General features: G+C 47.9%; 9 protein-coding genes and 2 non-coding genes; 6 read left to right on the top strand and 5 right to left on the bottom strand.

Annotated features, from left to right (window-relative positions):
• Positions 1-151: 151 nt before the first annotated feature.
• Positions 152-2,558, top strand: CNAG_02902 (hypothetical protein). The gene is made up of 6 exons (XM_012192463.1): positions 152-633; positions 682-1,080; positions 1,131-1,307; positions 1,361-1,929; positions 1,989-2,099; positions 2,151-2,558. Exons 1-6 carry the CDS (start codon positions 342-344, stop codon positions 2,394-2,396), a joined length of 1,794 nt encoding a protein of 597 aa, XP_012047853.1. The 5' UTR covers positions 152-341; the 3' UTR covers positions 2,397-2,558.
• CNAG_02903 (alcohol dehydrogenase (NADP)) lies at positions 2,446-4,320 on the bottom strand. XM_012192820.1 has 8 exons: positions 4,188-4,320; positions 3,956-3,987; positions 3,814-3,900; positions 3,571-3,757; positions 3,476-3,517; positions 3,315-3,423; positions 3,172-3,261; positions 2,446-3,114 (listed from the first exon to the last, which is right to left on the bottom strand). The coding sequence occupies exons 1-8, from the start codon at positions 4,207-4,209 to the stop codon at positions 2,622-2,624; spliced, it is 1,062 nt and encodes a 353-aa protein (XP_012048210.1). The 5' UTR covers positions 4,210-4,320; the 3' UTR covers positions 2,446-2,621.
• A 206-nt stretch (positions 4,321-4,526) lies between these two features.
• On the top strand, positions 4,527-4,824 carry CNAG_12241. Its single transcript, XR_001045533.1, has one exon. It is a non-coding gene; the product is annotated as a hypothetical RNA (non-coding RNA).
• On the bottom strand, positions 4,586-5,950 carry CNAG_02904 (hypothetical protein). XM_012192462.1 has 5 exons: positions 5,361-5,950; positions 5,272-5,300; positions 5,128-5,202; positions 5,017-5,062; positions 4,586-4,943 (listed from the first exon to the last, which is right to left on the bottom strand). Exons 1-5 carry the CDS (start codon positions 5,755-5,757, stop codon positions 4,801-4,803), a joined length of 690 nt encoding a protein of 229 aa, XP_012047852.1. The 5' UTR covers positions 5,758-5,950; the 3' UTR covers positions 4,586-4,800.
• Positions 5,951-6,073: 123 nt separating this feature from the next.
• Positions 6,074-6,820, top strand: CNAG_02905 (hypothetical protein). XM_012192821.1 has 2 exons: positions 6,074-6,495; positions 6,552-6,820. The coding sequence occupies exons 1-2, from the start codon at positions 6,259-6,261 to the stop codon at positions 6,678-6,680; spliced, it is 366 nt and encodes a 121-aa protein (XP_012048211.1). The 5' UTR covers positions 6,074-6,258; the 3' UTR covers positions 6,681-6,820.
• Positions 6,723-8,292, bottom strand: CNAG_02906 (ubiquitin-conjugating enzyme (huntingtin interacting protein 2)). XM_012192822.1 has 11 exons: positions 8,077-8,292; positions 7,968-8,006; positions 7,863-7,909; positions 7,777-7,812; positions 7,655-7,710; positions 7,581-7,591; positions 7,486-7,524; positions 7,411-7,436; positions 7,074-7,349; positions 6,959-7,021; positions 6,723-6,907 (listed from the first exon to the last, which is right to left on the bottom strand). The coding sequence occupies exons 1-11, from the start codon at positions 8,117-8,119 to the stop codon at positions 6,881-6,883; spliced, it is 663 nt and encodes a 220-aa protein (XP_012048212.1). The 5' UTR covers positions 8,120-8,292; the 3' UTR covers positions 6,723-6,880.
• A 138-nt stretch (positions 8,293-8,430) lies between these two features.
• CNAG_02907 (tRNA (guanine-N(1)-)-methyltransferase) lies at positions 8,431-10,015 on the top strand. XM_012192823.1 has 5 exons: positions 8,431-8,655; positions 8,708-8,962; positions 9,009-9,452; positions 9,505-9,612; positions 9,666-10,015. The coding sequence occupies exons 1-5, from the start codon at positions 8,530-8,532 to the stop codon at positions 9,903-9,905; spliced, it is 1,173 nt and encodes a 390-aa protein (XP_012048213.1). The 5' UTR covers positions 8,431-8,529; the 3' UTR covers positions 9,906-10,015.
• A 227-nt stretch (positions 10,016-10,242) lies between these two features.
• On the top strand, positions 10,243-18,223 carry CNAG_07513 (hypothetical protein). XM_012192461.1 has 15 exons: positions 10,243-10,512; positions 10,696-11,063; positions 11,128-11,285; positions 11,335-11,692; positions 11,741-11,957; positions 12,017-12,132; positions 12,180-13,857; positions 13,908-15,755; positions 15,806-16,190; positions 16,237-16,507; positions 16,563-16,744; positions 16,808-16,970; positions 17,027-17,096; positions 17,150-17,667; positions 17,733-18,223. The coding sequence occupies exons 1-15, from the start codon at positions 10,452-10,454 to the stop codon at positions 17,937-17,939; spliced, it is 6,600 nt and encodes a 2,199-aa protein (XP_012047851.1). The 5' UTR covers positions 10,243-10,451; the 3' UTR covers positions 17,940-18,223.
• Positions 17,588-18,045, bottom strand: CNAG_12240. Its single transcript, XR_001045532.1, has 2 exons — positions 17,990-18,045; positions 17,588-17,931 (listed from the first exon to the last, which is right to left on the bottom strand). It is a non-coding gene; the product is annotated as a hypothetical RNA (non-coding RNA).
• Positions 18,224-18,316: 93 nt separating the features above from the next.
• Positions 18,317-19,877, top strand: CNAG_02910 (hypothetical protein). XM_012192824.1 has 1 exon: positions 18,317-19,877. Exon 1 carries the CDS (start codon positions 18,465-18,467, stop codon positions 19,749-19,751), a length of 1,287 nt encoding a protein of 428 aa, XP_012048214.1. The 5' UTR covers positions 18,317-18,464; the 3' UTR covers positions 19,752-19,877.
• Positions 19,845-22,918, bottom strand: CNAG_02911 (hypothetical protein). XM_012192460.1 has 3 exons: positions 22,379-22,918; positions 20,618-22,333; positions 19,845-20,566 (listed from the first exon to the last, which is right to left on the bottom strand). The coding sequence occupies exons 1-3, from the start codon at positions 22,602-22,604 to the stop codon at positions 19,956-19,958; spliced, it is 2,553 nt and encodes an 850-aa protein (XP_012047850.1). The 5' UTR covers positions 22,605-22,918; the 3' UTR covers positions 19,845-19,955.
• Between the last annotated feature and the right edge of the window lie 50 nt (positions 22,919-22,968).

Raw genomic sequence — 22,968 nt, 5'->3', positions numbered from 1 at the left:
GCTACCGCTGTATAATTAATAGGAGGAAGAGCGTAAGAGAGGACCAAAAATACACGTCACGCGTTCTGAGCTCCTTTATTATTATTATTATTATACGACGCGACGGAGGCAGCAGCAGCGAGGTATTTGTTTACCGTATGCACCGTGTACGCCTGGGAGTATAGATATACTTGTATATTTCTCTGCTTTTCATTTTACAATCAGTTTGCAATTAATACATCGTGCGTCGGGGCGGCACTGGTAGCGCTGCTTCTTCGACGAACACCGCAGCAGCTTCGATTTCTATCCCACCTTTTGACGTGTCTGCCTTGTCCACGAAAACCCATGGCTCAAACCACATCATGAAAACCCTCGATCCCGGTCCTTCTCCTTCAAGGAACCCATTCGCAAGGAGGACAAACAGTGTTCCTCAAGGTGATTCTTTTTCGAAGAGCACCATCTTACCGAGCCCGAATCGCAAACGACCAATGTTGACCACAACTGTTAACGATGTTGATATCTACCTCGGAGATGGCGCCATGACGACGCCCGCAGATAAAAAAGGAATTTCGGCGAACGGGGCTCCAAGATCAAGCTGGAGATTGCTTTGGCGGGGAGGTTTAGAACTTGGCAATGAAGGTTGGAGGTTGGAAGGTACGACGGCATTCGGGAGGTGTGAATTCTGAACTGACAGTCATATAGGAATCACTTTCTTCGCGCTCGTATCCTTTTCAGCACCAACACCAACAGCGATCCCTTTTGACCCGTCCTCTTTCCCTACCCCACCTCCTTCTTTATCGCCTGCGCCTTCTTCACCATTCCGTTCTTTACCTGGCGGAACGGTTGATATTTGTCTTTCACTCGAATCCATGAGAGGCAGGAAGTTCCTTCAGGTTCGCGGATTGGTGCCCCTGCCAGAGGATGAACTGTTGGAAGGCGAAAGTGAAGAGGATGGTACTGGTGGGGTCCAAGTTGCCATCGCCCCTGAAGCATACCTACTGGCGGCGTACTTCACGGGGCTTTTGTGCAGGGAAGGGAAGCTATCAAGTAATGGAAGGACGTTGTGTGCCGTCGTCATTGGTTTAGGTGATGAGGAGGTCGGTGAGTAATGGTTGACTTTTATGGCTTGATATCCAGCTCACAGCGCTCAGATACAACGTCCAAATCAACGATTTTAATCTACGGTCAGTTGCAGAACCAAAGCACCATTTCTTCAGACGAGGATGCAACAAGACCAGGTGCTTTACGTCTATTTGTGGGAAGAAAGAGGCTAGCGCGACCACCAGCTGGCGGAAAGAAGATCAGACCAGGCGAACCATTACCTCGAGGTGGGACCAATCAATGTTTTGCAAGACAATTCGATGCTTACCTCATTCAATAGCACCCTTATTCTTGTCCCCTGACAATAAGAAGCCCTTTCGCCCATTCGCCCGAACACTGTCTCGCTCATCTTCTACTTCCATCTACGCTCCACCGCCCTCAGCTTCCGGGATTGTTCCACTTCCCAGATCTGGACCTGCACCTGTTTCTGGACGAACGCCAGGGCGACGGGGCGAAAAGCGAGGAAGACAAAATGGGAACGACGAACAACGAAAACGACGGATTGGTAAGATCACTGATGTCCCTGAGAAGATATCGCAATTCGATGTTCCTGATCAATCGAAGAAAGATGAAGAACAAAGAGATAGGAATATGATTCCTCATGAGCGTTCCTACTGTGCGGCATCTCCATCACAGATGTCTGTGGTGGCTTCAGAAGGTGTTCCTGGGGAAGAGGAGGATATATTCGGGTTGAGAGCGGCTTCGATGAGCAGTATACCTTCGGCCGGTGGGCGACCTTCCATTGCTAGCGATAAGATCGAGGGGGGTGAGGACAATTCTGAGGAAATTGCGGATGTTGGAAAAGCTAAGAGAGCCAGAGTACCACAACAGATTTTGGACAACAAAGCTGTATGGTCCTTTATTTTCCCAATAAAGTGAGGAAAAAACTGATATCGATTGCTTTGTAGTCAATCTGCAAGCAAACTCTACTTCTTCTAGAAGAAAGGGGGGTTTCTCGTACAAATGACCTCTTCAAAGAGATATTTGGAATCACCACAAAGGGGGCGTACTTTGCTTTTGTAAGTCGGTCCACTATAGAGGCGTGGCCCAATACTTATCCAACCATTTAGCGGGATCGACTGGGACAGGCTCCTCTCCCAAAACCAGATATTCATCAAGTCGTTTTAGGTCATTTGGACATGTATCTCCCGACATCCTCCTTCAAGCGAGTTAATCTTGAAGGGACGATATACGAAGAAGACGAGAAAGCTTTCCTCGAGAGCGCCGATAGAGAAGTCAACACCAGCGGCGAGCAATCGCTATATCTGCACGAGTATCATGATGGAAGGGTCAAACTAGAGCCGGTAGCTGAGTAGTAGTTCAGTCAAGGCCGCGCCAAACCCAGGAGCTGCTGGCCCCTTTATATTACTGTAGCATAGTGTACATACGCATCATTTAGATTTCAGCCAGGTAATATTGGCATATATTCAAATCAATCATAAGTTGTATCCCTCATTCAATGCATCATATTCGACAGCTACAACCTCTATGTCCATTAAGGACCACAAGCAACCTAAAATGCCTTACATGAATGTATCGACTTAGGCGTCGATGTCCTGGATAAGAATAGACCTGTACCTGACAGTGCTGTTCTCAACGGCCTTGATAGCCTTGGCCGCGTCCTTCATCTGCAAGATCTCAACCCAAGGCTTAACGTTCTTCTCAGCCGCAAGCTTCAACATCTGCTGCACCTCCTGCCTGTTACCCAAGTGGCTAGAGGCAAGAGAGGCGCCATTGCCAGAAAGGGCCTGAGAAGTGATGTTGGTCAAACCTTCGTCAGGCATGCCGACAAAGACGAGCTTCTTGTCAACATCAAGGCAAGAGAGCAGCTCGTTGACGGGGAGCTTGTTGGAGGAAGCAGTGACGATGATGAGGTCAAACTCGAGCTCATGGCCCTTTTGGAAACCCTCCTCGCCGGTAGCGATGAAGTGCTTGGCACCCATTTTCATAGCATCCTCCTTCTTGGCGTCGGAACGGGAGAAAACGGTGACCTCAGCGCCAAGAGCAGTACCGAAGAGAACGGCGTAGTGACCGCTACGAGTGAAGTTTTAGTTCAATCTTCCTATATCATTTTCCTTCCGTAATACTTACAGACCACCAAGACCAACCACACCAACCTTCTTACCAGGACCAGCACCGTTCCTTATAAGGGGAGCGAAGGTGGTAATACCAGCGCACAACCTGATCTCCAAATTCAGCTCGAGTTAAGATAGAAGATGCAAAATTTGACTGACATGGAAGCAGCATCGGTAGACTTGAGAGACTCGGGAATGTGGAAGACGAATCGCTCCTGGGCCCGAACGTGGGTGGAGTAGCCACCTTGGTGCTCAGAACCATCGTACCCTTTTAAAGGTGTCAGCTTTCAAACATCGTAGAAATGCGCTGAATAACGTACAATGGGTGTTGTAGCCGTGAACGGGCTGAACACAGTAGTTTTCTGTGGGTAGAAATTAAATTATGCAACATTTATTATAAAACAGCAATACACACCGTTAGGGCCTTTGCAGGACTTGCACTTTCCACAAGAGCCAACTTGGGCACCAACACCGACCCTGTCGCCAACCTTGAATTCAGAAACCTTAGAGCCAACCTCGACGACCTTGCCAATGACTTCGTGGCCAGTGACGACAAACTTGGTCTGGAAAGGACCCCAACCACCAGAGATAGTGTGGTGGTCCTGAAATTCGATCGCAGTAGTTAGGATGGCTGTAGTACTCTGGAGAGACTACGTACAGATCCGCAGACACCGCAGCACTCAACAGCAACAGTAATACGGTCCTCCTCAAGAGGCTCAAGCTCGTATTCCTTGAGCTCAAAGTTCTGTTACTCATAGTCAGATTTTGTTATCTGATCTCATCAAGCGAAGTGCACCTACGAGGTAATTCTCAGGGGAAGAGATAGCGTAGCCTGCATAATCATAACATAGCTTCATTAGCATCCGCCTCCCGATCGCATCATCGCACTCCCCTCTCACCCTCGCCTCAGACCTTTCGCCTTGGTTGTTTCACGTGCAGAGATCTTATCGCTGCCTCACGGGTCCTTAAACCGCAAGGTCTCGTTCGCCGCTAGACCACAATGTCTCTATATTATCAAGATTCGCGACTCACCGGTAGCGTGAGTGATAGCCATTTTGAATCTAGGTGGGATATTTATTGAAGATGCTGATAATGAGATGGAAGTTTTCTGGTGAAGAAGAGAATAGAAGAAACTGGAAAAAGCGGTTTTTTCTTTCTGGTCGAGGAAAAGAGCACCATATGAAGACCTTCCTTTCGACGATTGGTATTATTGGGCGTCACAGCCGGCTATTTTCGGCATCTCCGGCCCGCTGCCGTTCCGACAATGTTTACGTACCGCCAAGGAACATTCGCTTGTCATCACTTTCGACTGCACGGTCGGTGCTTTCATTGATTGGTGCTTCTCCAATTCTATGTAATCCTTCTCCTGTTTTTCGGTGGCGGCAATCTGTGGTGGTGTTATTGAGTGTCTCGACAGCCTTCTTTGATTTTGTATGATCATTTACATCGGCAGAATCAACGGTAGTACTCTCGGTAAGAATAGTCTCGGTAACAATTAAACAGTCGCTGCATATTACAGAATATCTCCCCTAGAAATTCTAGAAGCTAGATTATTACTCTATGATCACATAAATCCGTATTGAAGTGAGATGGTGCTTCCTCTCATACAACCGCTGCTGGCTTCCCGCCGTCTCTACCTTTCAGCTCACTGGTGCCTATCGCCCAAGACCCAAGTTCCTACAATAGATCCTGATCCTCCTTGACCCATCTCTGGATGCAGAATGACTCCTCTTAAGAAGCGTTGAAGGCGAGATTGTCGCTCTTCTAAAAATTTTGGGGAAAATTTGGCTGATTTTGTGCAACATAACGAAAGAATATGCATCAGCGAGCAAACTCTCGTACTAAGAACGAGCAAACTTACCTATGTGCATTTTCCCTGGTAAAGGGGGGATCGCTTGCCACAGATGCTGGAATATTTCATTAACATCAAGAGATTGCATCTCGTCGTTCTTTGTGACTGAACCCAGCTTACATGGTATTTTATCCGAAGAGCTTTCCTCAACTTAACGAAGTCTGTGTACCGTCTTAGAATATTAAGCTTCCCGCCCTGAAGAGCAACGAAATTCAATAATTGGCCTCGCATCCCCCACTGCCGAAGCATGCTGTCCAGACTTACATCTTTTAGTTTGATGTCAATGTCGTATACTACCGCCATGGCTTCAGCACTCGACACTCGCGATGGCGCTGCAGGGATTTTGTACCCACCGACATAAGCCCCGAGCTTGGCAACATCCGTCCAACTCTCACCGCCGACAATTTTCCAGCCTTTTATAGTTACTTCCCGAGCAAATGGGCCTTCAGCTCTCTGGTCGCTTCCTTCAAAAAGCTTTATCGAGGTTCTCCTTCTATTGCCTGGCTGTCCCACTTCTTGTCGTCCCCTCTCTTCACCGTTCTTCGTGTCCTTTGCCTCTCTTCCATGCGTCCTCACTAGGTCACCTGACCCAGAAGTATCACCCTGTTGGGAATTTCCGTCTTCCAGTGGGTCATTATAATTGAAGGAAACCTCTTCAAAAGTCAGGGACGAGCGGGATGATGCTGGAGAAAGTGGTAGCAGGATAAGGGAACTTGTTGTTGATGTCGTCGGAGGAGGGGATGGAGACATCTCCAAAGTTTTTCACATTGGGTCGTCAACCTCCCATCTGGAAGTTTCTGAGATAACAGAAACAGATATTTTGAGCTTATCCCAACTAAAAATTGGCAAGCGAATAGTATAAGGCTTCTGGCACATGATCAACAACAACGGGCCGACGCTGTCGGGGGAAGATCATCTGTTGCTGCTGCTGTCGTCGGGTGTGGGTAACGCCACGTGGGCGAGTGGAGGTAGCGGACCAAGCCGACAAAGTAGTTTTGATTCCGCTCTACCCTTCTCCTTCCGCTGCTGTTTGGGGGCGGACGAGTCTTCGAGAAGGAAGAGCGAGCGGGCGGGTTTGATGTAAGACATGAGAAGACATGTTTTGATTTTGCTACTTTACCCATCTATTACCGAAAACGTGGCCTATACTATCAACTTCAACTGAGCCTATCCAAGCCCACGATCTTCCATCGATAGACCTCGTCATCTCCTACAGCTAGTCTTGTGACGTTCCAAAGCGTTATCTTCACGATGTTCGGGTTTCCCTCCTCGTCCTCATCTCAATCTGAGATTGAAAAACCCGCCCCTAGTAGGGAGGAACGCAAAGCTTGCTGGAATTCCCGAGACATCTATTTTGGATGTTTGGACAAGAACAAGGTCTTGCAAGCAGGTGATGAAGTCAGGAGGGATACAAAAGGGAATGTTGTCCCAGGTGGGATCTGTTCTGGGGAAAGAATGAGTTATGAGAACAACTGTGCCAAAGCTTGGGTAAGTAAATATGCTATCATCTATAGTCTTGAACAGGCAAGGATTGACTGATATAGGTCGACTACTTCAATAAACGACGGACGTTGGAGCTCAGGAGGCTGGCGACGATCGAAGCAGCAGAAAATAGTGGTAACAAGGATGCTGCCGAGGCGTGGAGATCTGTTGGAGGAGCTCCTAAACCATAATCAAAAGGCGTAATGTCGATAAGTTAATGACAGAGGATTAAGGATCATTGAAGCACATCGTTAGCATGAATCACACATCTCATTTGCTGAGTTTGAAAGAAAACCCTGTAAAATGCTATGCACTACATAATCTACCAATTAACATTGCCTCTCCAACATATTCATGCTTAGTTGTCCCAAATTTCCTGTAGGCACGCTTTCTAGCCCTGCAAAAGCTCTTCTAAACACTGGGAAAGGTGTAAGCGAACCAGAATGTACAATGATGCCTTGATGCTCACAGAATTGTACGTAGCAGGATTCACGTTGTTTCCTCGATAATTTCTCCTCCTGAGAACAGAAATCTGTGACGGTCAGATACTTGACAGCACTTAATACTGCTGTTAAGTTACTTACAACCTTGTCTCTCGAAAAACCCATATCGGTGAAAGAAACGACATGTTCCTCAGCCAGTCCCGCCAACTCAGCGTCCGTAGCAACTTCTCCTCTGGCATTCTGTTGTTTGTGTGCCGGGGCTTGCGCATAAGCCTGCGCCCAATGCTTGGCTGTGTCATTGAATGAATTTCGATCAGTCAGATAGTGCTTTGCTACCTGCGCGTCTTGCGGATCACTGGGGATTGGCTCGCAAAGAAGTGATTGGAGTGATATGAGAGTTGACTTGAGAGTGAGTACCTAAAAATTATGATGGTTAGAATATTTATTAACCGTCTGAACAATATTCTCGCAAGCTCACGGGCGACCACGCATCTTTGAGAATGTCTATATGATTTGTTAATCGGAGAAAATTCACAGTAAAGCCTGCACGTACCAAGGCAAATGGCCCCACTAGCGGACGAAACGTTGGGATCTGATAGGCCATCGTTTCAGCCCGCCACCAGCAATTACACAAATGACATTACTCACGGTATACTTTTCTGAATAGCAAGGGTTGTCAGCATTACAAACGAACTAATCCAGTCTTGATCACAGTAACTTACGTTATGAACTTCATTTTCACTGGTTGAAAAGGATACGTTTCAGGAATCTGGATGTCCTACATATTCGCATATGATCAGAGGTTTCTCCAAAGACTTTGTCACTCCAATTTTGGAAAACGCACGACCTCGTAGTAACCTCCTTCGTAAGGTGTATCAGGCTGCGGAGAAATTAGTATACACATGAAACTATATAATAAAGCAGGCTCACCGGTCCGGGAAATGCTCCCACAAGGTGAAAGGGGTTGTCATCAATCACTGGAATGTATCACTTAGCAAAATAATTCTAGTAACACTGCTGTAGGGATCTGCTCACTCTCAATGGCAATTCCACTGGTCTTATCTTTCGCGCAGTCTACAAGTACGCACATAAGCATGGGAAAATCATTGGCAGGATTTTCAGATGTTTGAGTTTTCAAACTGACCTTTGATCTCCTTCTGAACTCGACGTAATCGTGCGTCCGACATCTTGAATCACTGGAGAAGCACTACTTGGGTTGTCGCAGGTGAAGCGTCCACAGGGGCGATAGAGCTTAAAAATATGTCGATAGAGAAGAAAGTTGTCTGCTAAGTATGGATCACCGTCTGTGGAAGAAGATCAGAATAAATAAAGATTGAAATCTATTAGGTAAACTGTGGCGCAGATGGCACATGTCTTCCGTTGATAGCCACCACTTACAACTGCTCCTCGGGCAGGGCCGAGCGAAGGAAGAAGAAGACAACTTGGACGGAAGTGGAATAGAACGTCATCACTTTTTTTCTCACTGGAATGAAATTCCATTTGGGTTCGAGGCACTGTAAGAGAACCCAATATCAACGCCAACAGCAAAGTTTTATCACCATTACACTTTGAACCTTATCGCCGATCGGAGACAATCATGGATATTGACGAAGAGTCTTATCTGAATGCTGGGCCCTCTGCTCCCCCAAAGGTTCCCCAAGGAGGAGAAGGGGACCAACTACAAGGGATGAGCAAAAAAGCCATGAAGAGGGCAGCTAAGCAGGTCCGTGGGTCTGTTATACATCTGTTCTGGACTTATATATGTGATTATATAGGCCCGCCTGGAACAAATCAAACCTTTGAAGCGTGCGGCCGAGAGAGAACGGCGTCGACAGCGTACCGCCCAACTTGCGGAAGGCTATGCCGCTGGGACACTCAGTGAAGTTGATAAGGAGCTGGTGGAACGAAGGCGCAGGGTAGAGAAAGAAAGAAAAGAAGCCCAGAGAAGGATAGAAAGTGGAGATCAGGCGAATGATTGGTTGGGAGGGGTCGTCATCGATCTAGGGTTTGACGACTTAATGACTGACCAAGTGGGTATCTATGGAAGGGGAGAAATAACTTTCTGATAGTTTCCAGGAAATTGCCTCGATGGCTCAGCAATTGGGTTACCTTTATTCTTCCAATCGCACGGCAGAAAAGCCGGTCAGAACTGTCATTCATACGACATTCTCCCCTGCGGCGTCACCAAGGCTCTGGCAACGTATGGAAAACTTCAATTGGCACAAATGGAGCAGGTGTCATTGGTGGGAACAAGGCTTAGAGACGCTCAAGTCCCAACTGGACCCTTCAACTTCAATTTTGTCTGGTCAATATGTAGTCAGTGAAGAGGCGCAAGACAAGGCAGAGATAGATGCCAAGGGTCTGCTGTCTCGTCTAAGCGGACCTCAGGTCCCTGCCGATCTTCTGGCTGGTAAACACAAGCTTGTATATCTCTCCGCGGATGCGGAAGACGAGCTCTTGAGCTTGTCCGAAGACGAGATTTATATCATTGGAGGTATTGTGGACCGAAATAGACATAAGGCAAGACTTATTTGTCACGTCATGTTGTGAACCCATCTGATCATTGTAATAGAATTTATGCCAAGGGAAAGCGGAACAACTAGGTATTCGTACGGCCAGGCTACCGATAGGCACCTTCCTAGAAATGCTTCCCACTCGAAAGGTCCTGACTGTCAATCAGGTAAAATTGTTGTTTATCTTCGAAAACATCGAAGCTGATTGCCTCACTGTCAGGTTTTCGACATCCTTGTCAAATATCTTCATCTAGGTGACTGGGCGGCTGCATTTGAAGCTGTCATCCCTATCAGGAAGTACGCTCCTGGTCGTAAAGCAAAAAGGGCGAAGACAGAGGCAGAAAAGAACAAAAAAGAGGAGGAAGGAAACGAGTGCACCAGTGCAGAGGGAGAAGAAGATATTGGAGTAGCAGAGGAATCAGCAGAAGTTATCCCAGAGGATCTACTTTCGAACCAGTAATGTATCACAGTGGGGACGCGCGACCATTATATACATTACTATGTCATATTTGACCTCGAAGGACCATGTTATCCATGGATGCTTAGATACCTCGCATGATTCATCTTCAGAACAAGTTACTAATAAAAATTGTGGTATTCTACAATTCGGGAATTCGTGCAACACAATATTGCCTGCTTTTGTGTTGAGACTTACCGGGGGTCTGTTGCGACACTACCTGGTGTAATGGTAGCACAACGGGTACTAACAAGGGCAACGAAAGAAGCAAGAGCACAATAATAGTACGATGTACGGACTTACGTACTACCGTAAGTGCGTGCATGCATGCCGGGAGAAGTGCACTTTGGTGTGGGACAGAAGTGCCACATCGGCATGCAAACCCAATTTCCGCTAAGAATCCGAAGGTCCCAAGTTCGACTCTGGTTAGACAACAAAATCGTTGTAAGAGTTTAATCAGACTTTGTATCAGTCTTTAGTTCCCATTATCCTTTGACTTTCCTGCTCAAAGCAAATAAGAACAATTCCCCCGGCAGGGGACACCCAGATATGTTTCTACATGACCTTCTGGAACAATGCTTTGAGTTCATTGCTATGGACGGTGCAATCGGTGAGTGCTTGTGACGCGTTTCCAACCTCGTCGAGAGGTACACAGCGGAAGAGTGGAGGTCGACCACCTTGCATTCTTATCCCTGAATGTTTTCTATTATCACCTTCTTTACATATGGTGATACAACATAGCATAAATAACATAATTGCCTGTGTGGACTCTATGTACTAATCAAACCTCTAGGATGCCAACCAACGGCCCTACAGAAACATTTATCCAACTTAAACTCCTCGTTTGACAAGTCTACTTTTAACTATGTTTGGAGATCACTTTGTCTTCAACCTACTATCGAAATCATCCTCACTTCGGACCTTTTCACCACATCCACTGGTCACGTGGCTACAGTTAAAGGAAAGAAAAGGAAGTACGGCAATCAGGTCGATTCACACGATTTAATCAGAATTCTCTGTGAGGACAATGGGGCTCAAAGAAAGGGAGAGGAAGTCTCAATCAAAGATTACGAGGCTTTAAGTGCAAAATGGGGAGATAGGCTTCGCATTAGGTGCACCGAAGACGAGATCTACTTTCGTCTGACCGGCCAGCACGAAAGGGTAAGCTAAGCACACGTGACTAGTGGTTTATGATGGATGAAACCAAGCTAATGTGTTCTTTTAGCTCTCCAGCTTAACGGCTGACAATTTCCAAGTCCTCCAGCTGATAGCTATGAGTCGTGAGAACGGGATTGCACTTATCGATCTCGACTCTTCGTCTGGTTTGGAGAAAGTGGAGAACATTCATGCTCGAGTAGATGTGCTCACCGATCTTGGTCTATGGTAAGGGCGGCGTTTTACTTCATTCATACTTTTGCTGAAGACTATGTAGCGTGAGACTGTCTCAGACTATTCGGAACAGCATTGGCTCTATTCTTGTGCATTACAAGTTCCTCCATCTTAATTCTGCCTACCTCTCTCTCTGTCGATTGAATCCTGAACTGCAAGACACTCTTCCACTCGATGTATCACTCTCCCATATGACACGGAATGAGGACAATGACGACTTTGTAAACGAAGCCGACGAAGAAGAAGATCAATCGGTAAATAAACTTCGTCTAGACTTCTCCCCTTTGACAGAAACGGAAGTGTCATCGGGACATATAATCAGAGAGAGATTGCTGAAAACTCTCGATCATCCCGAACTCAAAAACCATCTGCTAAGACAAAGAGGCCTCTTATATGCACTAGTTAGTCCTTTTTTATATTTCTTATTGATTTTACTGACATTGCTTCAGGGATGGGTAGGGCCTGTGAGCACCAAGCAGCGCAGGGCAGTAGAGCGCATCATTCGGGCTCTCGTTGACAGTGGAGTGATTGAACGTGTTGCCGCTGGAGACAAGAAAATTCTGTGCATTCGCCTAACCAAATATAGGACAGAACTCGATAAAGATGTGTTGGAGATTAACGACAATCCAAAGAAGGAGGTGCAGGAGGATCGGGATTGTCTGCAAGGTTCGTGCTAACTGCATAGGCGGGCGAAGGTCATCGTTCTAACATTGTTCAAAACATAGTGATCGCTCACCGGGCGCCCTATCAATCAGCAAGCGGTATATCAATGAGTCAAGCATTGGATTATCAAGTGTTGGATCTGATCGTGCAAGCTGGTACAGACGGGATTATTAAAAATGTAAGTATCACGATAAGTTGCTACGTGTGACTCAACCATCTTGATAGGATCTTTGGCGGAAACTAAACTTCATGGTATCGAGATCGTTTGACCAAGTCATCGAGCGCGTCACGGTTACCACTACCCCGAATCATCTATGGTCTCGAATAATCATTAGGACTAGAGAGAACGAGAGCCGTGAACAACGACATCGTTACTTTTCAATATCGAGTTTTCTCGATGTTGCACGGCAGCTCGGTCGAGACAGCGATCTCGGTGATGCCGCTAAAGAGCCGGGAAACGTAGGACAGTTTGCCGATATCTCCTGCAGATCTCGCTATCATGGAGCCCAAGAGTATCTTCAAGCTCTTGGGGGGACCGTCACGAAAAAGGCGATTAAAAGTCAGAAGAAGGATCCCAAGGATTTCAAGTATCAGGATTCAACGCAAAAACGTGGACGACCATCGACCACTATTATTGTTTACGACGCTCATAACGGTGGAAGGAACCGTGGAATTATCGGGGCTATCCCGGTCCAACCAGATCTTCCGGCTCGTTTAATTTATGACTCCGACTCCGGCCTTGTGATGACTCCATCTCCTTTGTGGAGTGGAAAGGGAGCTCATCCTCCGTTTACAGAGGAACAGCGTCGTGAAGGAAAGGAGCCCGCGTGGTTTGACAGGTATCCTCACGCAAAAGAACGTGCAACACCGAGAAATTCTAAGAAAGTGAAGGGAAAGGGGCGGTCAGAAGTTGGAGCGGCTACAAACGCTGGCAGCGTGGACACTCATGAATCTAGACAAATCAAACGAATAAAAAGCGACGTCGACCGCAAAGAAGATATGGGCAAGCAGTTGTCGACCGCCTCACCTGGACCGTCAGCAGTGACTAGCGATCTACATGGTGATTCCATTCGCCAAGGCATATCGGCTGACGAAACTTCCATTAACACTTCCTCCTCTTCCCTTCTTAATGCCAAGGGTCAGGGAGGGAAAGTGCCCAAGGACAATAGATCCGGCATTGTTTCCGCTCCTTCTGAGGTAAATCATATTGGTTCACCTGTCACTGGACCAGCCACGAAAACACAGACATTAAACACACCTGTTGCAAGCAGTGGCATGGTAGACGATGCTGAACAGCGCGTCCCGGTAGTTGAGACCTCTGGACTTTCAGAGGCCTCAAAAGAGGTAGCCAACACCCTTGTTGACCTGTCGAATCTCCCACAGCTAAGTGAATCATTGCCTGTATCATTGCCGGCTTCTCCTTCTGTTCTATCTGTGCACATTACACACGAAAGATCATCGGGACCTCAGGGATGCTCAAATGGTGAACCTCGTCTCACAAAGTCTTTTATTTCATCTGCCAGTCCCGTTGAGGCCGAATCCGTTACAGCGTCTTCCACCCAAGCCCAAGCTAAGATCATTGAAGGTGATGCCAAACGAAAGGGCTCTTTAATGCCGGCGTCTGAACAACCCTCATTAAAATCTGCTCGGTTGGTTAAGGGAGAGGAAATGACCAACGTATCTGCAGGTGAAATGAGGTACACTCCGGATCAACGGGCGGTCCCATCACTTTCTCCAGCTTCTTTGAGTGATGAGGCTGCAATGCCAACTTTATCTTCTGATGACGGCGAGGGCAGGGAGGCAACGCCTTTGAAAGAGATGCCTCCATCCACTTCATTAACTCCTCTGCCAGCAAGATTGAAAAAAGGAAAAAGTATTGGTTCAACAAGCAGGAAATCATCCAGTGAGCAAGCTCAAGATCCGTTGCAATCCTGCCCTAATCTCTGATATTAGCTCCTCGAGGTCTGTTAGACTTACGCGAATCTTTACAAGCGGAAGAGCTCCTACAATTCATCCATGATTTTGGCGGGATCATAGCACAAGCTAAGATCCAGAATGAACATCACGCATGGACTGTCAAGCATGCTGGTTCTTCCCATCCTCATTCCCCCAGCAGGGCATACACAATGGATCGCACCACCATCAAGCGGGCTCTTGGAGCTCTTGACCGTCAAGGCCGCCTCAGACATACTACGACTCAGGTTGCGACCACTTTAGGAACATTCTCGTCTGTCAAATTCTATTACGTGCCGGATCTTCCCTCTCAACAGCTTAACAGCCATATTAATAGGCATAGGCATGAGACCACACAAACGGGAAAGCTGTTTAGGTCCTCCGTTGCTACGGAGCTTCCCCAAATCGAGTTTTCAGACTTCCATCGTTCAGACCCCAGTGGTGGCAAAGTTTCTGTTGCCCCGCTTGAAGAGTCGGCTGTCAAATCCAATTCGGAAAGGAGGGATCTCCTGCTTACTGAGAGAGATGTAGTCAGTCAACTCTATGGGTACAAATTTGGCATGTTTGTTAGAGTCCGAACTCTCCATTGCGCCATCGTCAACGCTCTCAAGACACCTGACTCCCCTTCCATCATCTCCACTTCCCCTCGAATCTTCTCACTTACCTTACTTTTCGAGGAACTTCAGGCCAAAGACTGGTACGCTATCATGCAGTATACTAAGCTCATGGAAGATATCGTGGCCTGGCTTGGGACCCCCAGCAATGGAGAGACCAAGCTCAAGGATGTGCCACCCGAGTTTAGACCTCCTAAGGGTTTTGGCGGATCGCTTCCAAGGGACAGAATTGGAAGATTGTTGGATGTGTTGGCGACTCTCAAGATCCTCACACCGCTTGTAGGTGTGCATGACGGAAACGGCGACATCAAAATTGGTGAACAAATGTCATTCCGAGTAGCAGACTCAAGTGTTGCCCCCTACTATGTGCTACATGATTATGCTCCGGTGTATCATGTTGCATTAGGATCTAGAGCCCCTCTCTTAGGCCTGCTTCCGGTCATGTTTGAAGGAGACATCATAGCGTTCTGGGGAAAGTACAGAGAGGCGGTTCGGGATAACACACCTATCGATCTGCCTGATAAAATCGACCAGGCTTCTAACAGTCGCGACCTAATGTTCCCCAGTATAGCCCACCTCAAAGATCCTATTGAACTTGACGCATCTTTCCTTCGCAGAATGCAAACCCGGGCTAGGTGGGATGACAAACCTCGATTGACAACATTACAGCAGGATGCAATCAGAGATGCGATAGATTGGTCACGGGCAACCATTCACATTACTTCCCCAGAAGCACTTGAAAACTTCGCCTACGAAAACGCTCTTCCGATTTCGATCATCCAGGCTGAGCTTCAGTCTGGCCAAAAACGCGCTCGAGAAAACATAGCTCATCGTGAGGAGAGGCTTCGCGACAGCGCACGTCGAGCCCAGGAACGGCAAGAGAGACGGTTGCGCTCATATCAAGAGCGAATCGCAGGAGAAGAAGCAGCGTCACGTCAAGCCTGGGAAGAAAGAGTTGCAACAAGTGCAGTGCGAAAGGGTGTGCCTTATGATTCGGCGTTACTGGACTTCGTCAGTTCGAAAGCTCCAGCCAACATGAAGAAGGCGAATGTTACAGATGGACTAGTGGATTATTGGGTAGGTGTATGGGAACTGTGCAAGGAGATGGATGGTGAGGAGAGGGGGCAACTTTTGGCACAAGGAAGAGTGTCTTTAAAGCAAAAAGACAAGGGGGCAGACAAAAAATTAAAGAGGAGAGCGAAGGGCAAGAAAGCTACAGGAACGCCTGGACAAGGTAAGATTAGTTGATTGAGTCGAAAAAAATGCTGACCATCCCTCTCCAAGGCGAGGCGCCAGACGTAGAGGGAACGACGACTAAAAGAAAAAATCGTTCGAAACGCAAGTGGACGACTGAAGACGACGAACTTATGCTTGATAGCGAAGCCATCATACGGGCTCGTTCTCGAACCAATGCTTATAAGGGCCGCGCTGCCATGTCCCAGCTTTACCCAAGAATCACAGCAAGCACTTTCCGTATGCGTATTATGAAAATTGCTGGCGAGCCCGGCAAGCTGGCATACCTAGAACGGTTGGAACAGGCGTGGTACGAACTTTGGCTCAAATATAGAGGGACTGAAGAATTGCCGGATGATAATATCGAGAGTTCCGTGGAGTTTGACTTGAAAGCTCACATCGACTTCCTGAGAAAACACGTCGACAAGCGTACATTGTGAGTAGCAAATGACCCCACAAGAATGTCTACTGAATGATGACAGGAAATTGCTCGCCGCTTCTACGCCCATTACATCAGGTTTCCATGCCCCAGATCTCCCCTGCGACTTTTTTGATCTCCACAACCGATTTGATTGGGAATATTCCAAGACCAGTAGACACACATTTGATACTGTTGCTGAATCTCTAAGCGCCGAAGAGATACGACTCAATAATTTGGCCCGAAAGTCACTGATACATAGCCCCACCAGGGGGCAGACTGAGACGGGGTCGAATCTCAATAGGGAGATGGGCAAGCTTCGCGCAGTAATGAAAGTAAGAAGTGTCCTTAGCTAATGATAGTAGTCACAGGCACTGATTCGAATTGTAGCTTATCGTCGCTACTCCTGCAGCCACATATGATATCGATTGCGGCGAACGTTTACTGTCCTCATGGGACACATCTATCAGAGAAATGGCTACTGCCGAATTAGTTGATGCGGGAGTTTTCAGGAAGCACCTTGTGGGAGCAACAGCGGGTACTGCCGGAAGGTTTTATGACTTCACGGCTCAGTGAGTTTCTGTTCCCTTTTGTGCACGTGACGATTTCGAGCCATCGTTAATCTATCCATACAGATGGCAGCAGTTGTCGGATGGCCCACTGCCAACCACGTTCTGGGAAGAAGCAGAGGTGCTGGAGACGAAATTTAAAGACGCTGGCGACGAAGGATTCGAGTGGCCGTTGATCGGGCAATCGGGTGAACTGGGTAAATTGATGAGTATGGTATCAAATGATGAGGTTAGTGCTGGTTTCTTTAGATAATGGGCATACTCTAATGATTGATCATACTCAAGGCCGAATTTTCCTTTAACATTAAGGACTTCCCGGCCATCAACATCCCCCATTATAACACCAGAAAACTTAGTAAATTAAAACTTCGAGTACATAACGGTCCAGAAGCTGACGCGACGTCGCAGATGATGATGCTTATGAGTTCGACTTCAAAGTCAAAAGGTCAGTCCTCGCTTGTCCGCCACTTGCGGCCTCTGCACCGAATCCATTCAAATGCAATGTTCCTTCTCCGTGGAACACCACTGCCCTTGACGTCGAACAATCCCGGCAGGTCCTGGAAGCTGCCAGTCGAGTGATAGATGCTGTCATTGCCGCTGGTCCCGAAGGTATCACCAAATCATCACTTCAAAGCATGCTCAATCTTTCCATTAATTTACTCGAAGGAGTCTTTAATACTTTTCAGGAGGATTCCCCTGCGGTATTTTGGTCCGGCTACGATACCGCGCGTCTCGTGGCGGCGGAATTCTGGCCCTCATGGACAATTAGGACACGCCCTTTCGAGCTTAAAGAGAAAAAAGAGAGCGAAAGGTTTACAACCCCACGCCGTTGGCTTGACGTTTACGGTCAAGTGTTGCATACAGAGTGGATTCGTGCGGTTAATCGCGTCGCGAGTCATTTGATGATGAGGCCTGGTATTAGCCAGGTGAGTACTCTGATAGGCATCCGACGATTTGCACAACTGATTCCATAACGTTTCTTGTTTTATAGCGTCGGTTGCGAGGGAAGTTGGATTTAATTTTGGACCGGCTTGAGTTAGTAGATGTTTTGGAGTATCTTGTGAAAAGGGGTATTGGACAACGGAGATGGATGGGGCCCGGAGGGATGAACATGCCTCCTGTGGAGGCTACAAGCATAGAAGAGGAGGAATGGGTGGTATGGTCACTGGATACCAATTTGTCTTTTTCAACTGCGTGACGCGTGAAAGCTAGTACTGGAGATTCCAGGCGTTGTTAATATAGACGTACGCTTATACTGTCCGGGGTGTGGAGTGAGTAAAGGTTGAAATAATAATGAAGACTAAGCAAGAAGGGTGGTGCTATTTATTAAATGATGATTCATCATGAGTTGTCAGTTATGTGTTCTAGACTTTGTGCGTAGTATGGTAATGGGGTGTAAACTGTACCGTAATGCCGCATGGAATCACTGTAGACGTCTGAGGAAGGAGGAATATATGTATGCATGTTATAATTATGTTAGGACGGATGTGAAAATTGCTGGGATGACCTAATGCAAAGGTTGGGGGTGGTATTTATTCAGGGTTTGTATTTGTTTAGGGTGTTCGGCGGGGGGCTGGAAGATCTGCTCAAAGAGTCTCGACGCAACAAGCCAACAACAAATCCTCATAGACGATAATTTAATGAACCCGCAGTCGCCTCTTTTCTCGTTCACACACATTATAATACAGACGAGCTCCGGAGCTCTTCTCACCACATCCACACAATGCCGTTCAGCTCCTACCAACATGAGTACGTTGACGAACACGGCAACAACGTCCCATCCTCCACTTCTTCCACATATAACTTGGCAAAATTATCCTCTGTGTACCAGTCTTACGACAACCACCCCACATCATCATCATTGAGCTACCATGACAGCAATTACTATTACGAAAATTCTGGCATATACGATGGTACCGCAACCACTTCTTCTGTCGCCTCTTCATCCCCTATCAGCCAGGTGATTGGCAATGCCACCACCAGTGTCACGGCTAGTGCAGCGGCCGACGACAGACCCCACGGAATGTCTCTGGCGGGCGTCATTGCCATTGCTGTCGTTGGCACATTAGTAGTCGTTGGCACAGTAACTTTCTGTTGCTTTTACACCAGACGGCGGAGAAGGCTAAATAGACTACCTGGTGATGGTGGCGTCTCGACGCGAAAAAGTGAAGGAGGTGGCAGGGCGTTAGAGAGAATTGAGACACCCACTCTTCACCCAACTTCAACACTCCACTCAAATGTTCTCCGTCCTCCCTCTCATCCTCGGATGTCGCAACGCGATGTGAGAGGTGTTGTTTTACCTCAACGACCATTACCGTCTGCCTACCCATCTTCATTCCCACACATGTCATCTCCATTTGGTGACCCTTTACCCTCTCCCACTTCCGGTATCTCGCGTCGTCGTCCCGAATCAGAATACACTGATAATTCTGAATTTGATATGCTTGCCCAAGACGGCTCATCCTACGCGCGTACACTGTCTACATACAGCGAGGGGGTTAATTCTGAGTACTCTGAGCGTGATCTCGGGACATATGTTGCTCCGTCGTCTCAGGCTACGGTCATGGGAACACGTCCGAGACTGGCGGTGGACACTAAGAACATGACAAATGAGGGTATGACCGCATGGAACTACACTGCAGTTGATTCCGGCGGCTCGAGTGGGTGGGGGTCAGATCCTGGTTCTGGCTCTGCACCAGGGCGAAATCTTGTCATATCACCTTTTGTCGACCCGCCTTACTCAACTTCGTCGTCTCGTCTTCCCCCATCTCAAGCCACATACCTCTCCCAACCATCGCCGTCCGTCGTTTCTGATAGGTCGTGGAGGACCGAGGATGATGCATTGCTCATTGCCAGGGGAGGAAGCGTTGGACCAGGAGGAAGGGCAGCAGACGGGACCGGGATAGGGCCGGGATTAAGGAGAGGGATGACAATAGTTAGGCATACGGATGCCGGTGTTGTAAAAGACGAAGTTCATCTTCCCCCGTCATATGGCGAATTATATCCTTAATAGTTTTAGTTTGAGAGTATTGTTGGCTCTGTGTTACTTTCGGGGTTTAGGTTTGGGTTTGAGGTCTTTTATAAATATTAAGCGTATATTAGCCACACAATGATGTATCAAATTATAAGAGAAGAAATTCATGAAGACATTAATATCATTAAAGTATAACAAAGGGAAAGTGTATTTATGCGTCCAAATTACCACAAGTAACTTTCAGACAATCACTGCTCTACTGACATTCGCTGTTCTCCTCACAGTCTCGAAGATCCTGAACAAACTCAACACCATGTTACCTCCGTACAACAGCAACGCCAATAAACTGAGAGCTATACACGCCGCCTGATGTTTACACACTGTTCTTGCCATGTTACTGGCAACGATAGGAGTAGGAAGAGTCACGCCCAGAGTGCTAGTTACATCTGTCACGTGAGTCACTCCGACGAGGGGGGTAGTGTTTGAGTTTGAGTGATTGGAAGTGATAGAACCGCGGAGATCATGTAGCAACTGTGCGTACCCATCGGCCAAACCGTTATTCCACCACGCGGAACCTGCCGTACATTCCAAAGGCGTTGCAATCAGATCGTTGATCGCAAGACTCATCGCCGAGGACCAAAGTGCTACAAAAAGCAAATCGAGGCATACCCAAAGCATCTTGGATCGAAGACCCCAGAGACCGATCGGCTTGCCAAAATATTCACGGTAAATGGCGGTGAGGACGTGGAGAATGGTGGTGGAAGAGTAGCAGATGATTAGGGTTGTGGAGGATCCAAGAATGCCCGGGAGGTGAAGACGAATCAGGTTGAGGCGGATGGTGATAGCCAAGCCTGCAAAGGATTTAACGCTCGCCTTGCGGGAAAATAGATGACTCGACTTACCAAGGGCGACGACGACAACAGCCAAGTTCAACAAACGTATGTAGATCGTGACTCTCGCATCCAAAAACAATACCCTCTTTGCCTTCTTTTTCCAACTCAAATTCAAATCCTTCCTTTTATCATCATGACCCCAACCAAACAGCCTCCAACCGCTTCCTTGCGGCGTACTGTGGGTACCTCCACCTTCAGTGCTCGTATTAATCGTTGTTGCTCCCGTTCCAGGTCTCGACAGAGACTGAGCCTGATCGCCGCTCGTACGAAGTTCCTTTGACACTCGATCAGACTGAGACTGTCGAAGTCGCGTGTCCTTTTCTGCATCTTCGGGCGCTTTCGACTGAGATTCTCCCGTTTCGCCTTGCGCGTGCCCCCAAGGATATTCCTCCAGCCTTGCCGTTGATGCTCTCGGTGAGAACCCTAGTCCTGAAGGTGTGGGGGGCGCAAGAGCCTGAAAACGTTTTATGTGACGCTTTGACTTGGCCCGCTTTGTCCCCGCGGTAGATGAGGCAGGCATCTCACCGGATGACTCAACATCACCTTCATGTGGACTGGAAAGTGGGGGAGACAGGACGCTACCAGGAGATGGGGGCGGATCGAGCGGCCCTAGGTCACTTTTGGACCGTCGATCTCTCTCGACCTTGGATGGTTCTTCCTCGTAATGCCCATATAAGGCATCTTGCCAACTGCCAGCATGGGGCCATCCGTTGGTAAAATTACTTGCAAAATGCTGGGTGATAGGGGGAGGAAGGCTGATGCGCAGACGATGGGAGGCTTTGCGTTTGTATTTCGGTCGAGTAGGTGATGCATCTGGTGGTGTGGCGTTACCATTGGTTGATATATTGTTATTACTGCTCTGTGCTTGTGGGGAAGACGATTCAGGTATGGAGAATGCGGGAAGGGATGAACGAGGACGGGCTTTGCGTGTAGAAGTAGGCGCGTCTGTATCGGTTGAAGCATCGTGCGAGTCATCGGCGCTGTTCATTCCGTCCCGTGTCCTAAATAACCTTGGGAAATTGGGTGCAGTGAGCTGACGTCTACCCATACGTCTTAGGGATCCTGGAACATCATCTGGAAGCCCGCGTGTGAGAGAAGTAGGGCTTTCATGTAGAGAAAGTTGAGTATTTTGATCGTTGGCAAGGGTGGCCATTCCCGGATTCCGAAGATGAGTGGGTGAAGTAGGAGCGGATGTACGTGCGGGGGCAGAGTCGGTGCGTAAGAGGGGTAAACTACGTGCACCCAATGATGGATGCTCAAGAGGATCCACAACTTTGGGCTGTTTACGAAAGAACTGGGTGTTGGATAACTTGATAGAAGGTGCGTGATTCTTGGTAGACGAGGCGTTGCCGCGTGATGCGGATAGATTTGGATGTATACGGCTGCTGAGTGAAGGTATGCCCTCTTTCGAGCCGTGCCGTGAAGAAGTAAAGTAGCTTGTCCGCTTCTTAGGCTCCTTGTCCTCTTTGGCAGACTCGCCTTCCGTTGGACCTTCAACTTCTTCATGTCTTAGGTTCTTTTGTCGGAGTTTGGCCATACCAAGCTGGGTGAACGTCCACCATGGTGGTTCTCCATCTGTTGAGTACTCTCCATCTGAATCAGAGTCGGAATAGTAGGTGGGGTAACGCCTATGCCGGGCGCTATCCGTCACCGCAACAGGTATAGCGGGTTCAAGAGGAGTGCGCACAGGGGAAGGAGGAGTTGGTGGGTCAAGGATGGCGGAAGCTATGTGCTGTCAGCTTGATCAGGATAAGAGACAGACATATTTACGAGGTACAGTCCTAATCTTCCTGTTGCTTGCGGCTGTTCGAGGCCTCGCCGTGCGGCGTACACTGCCATGGTCACTCTTGTGGCGTGGAGAGTTGTCGCTCTGAATTTCGTTGGTCGGCTTGTTTCTGCTTGTACCGACTGGACTACGTTCACCGGCGGCCGACGAAGGTATTGACAGCTGAAGAGGGGAGCGACTTGACGAGGCTTCGGCGTTGGTGCTGGACATGCCTGTGCAGTCTCGTCGCCACTTTGATTGATGTTATGAACACCTCTTCAGGTTGCCTCCACTTGCCCGATACCGTGATAAGGGTCTGTAGAGATCTACTATATTTTCAAAAGGTACTTGGTGAGGAGACGCGCGACAAGTAAACAAAGACGGTGCCGCTAACGTCGGAAGCAAGCGTTCGACGGTGAATTGCCTTCTTTTGAGGTTGGTCGGGAATCGGCCGGAGAGGTGATCAGACAAGTGCGTGAAATAGGCGATAGCAGAGATGGGCGACTGTACACAGAAAAGAATAGAGAATGCTCCTGAGCTTTTGAGGTTTGAGCGCGTAAGTTGCGATAATTATTACCGTCAAATAACAAGAGTG

This window comes from Cryptococcus neoformans, chromosome 3, assembly GCF_000149245.1.
Source record: "Cryptococcus neoformans var. grubii H99 chromosome 3, complete sequence".
NCBI lineage: Eukaryota > Fungi > Basidiomycota > Tremellomycetes > Tremellales > Cryptococcaceae > Cryptococcus > Cryptococcus neoformans.
This window is presented reverse-complemented; position numbering and strand designations above follow the sequence as displayed.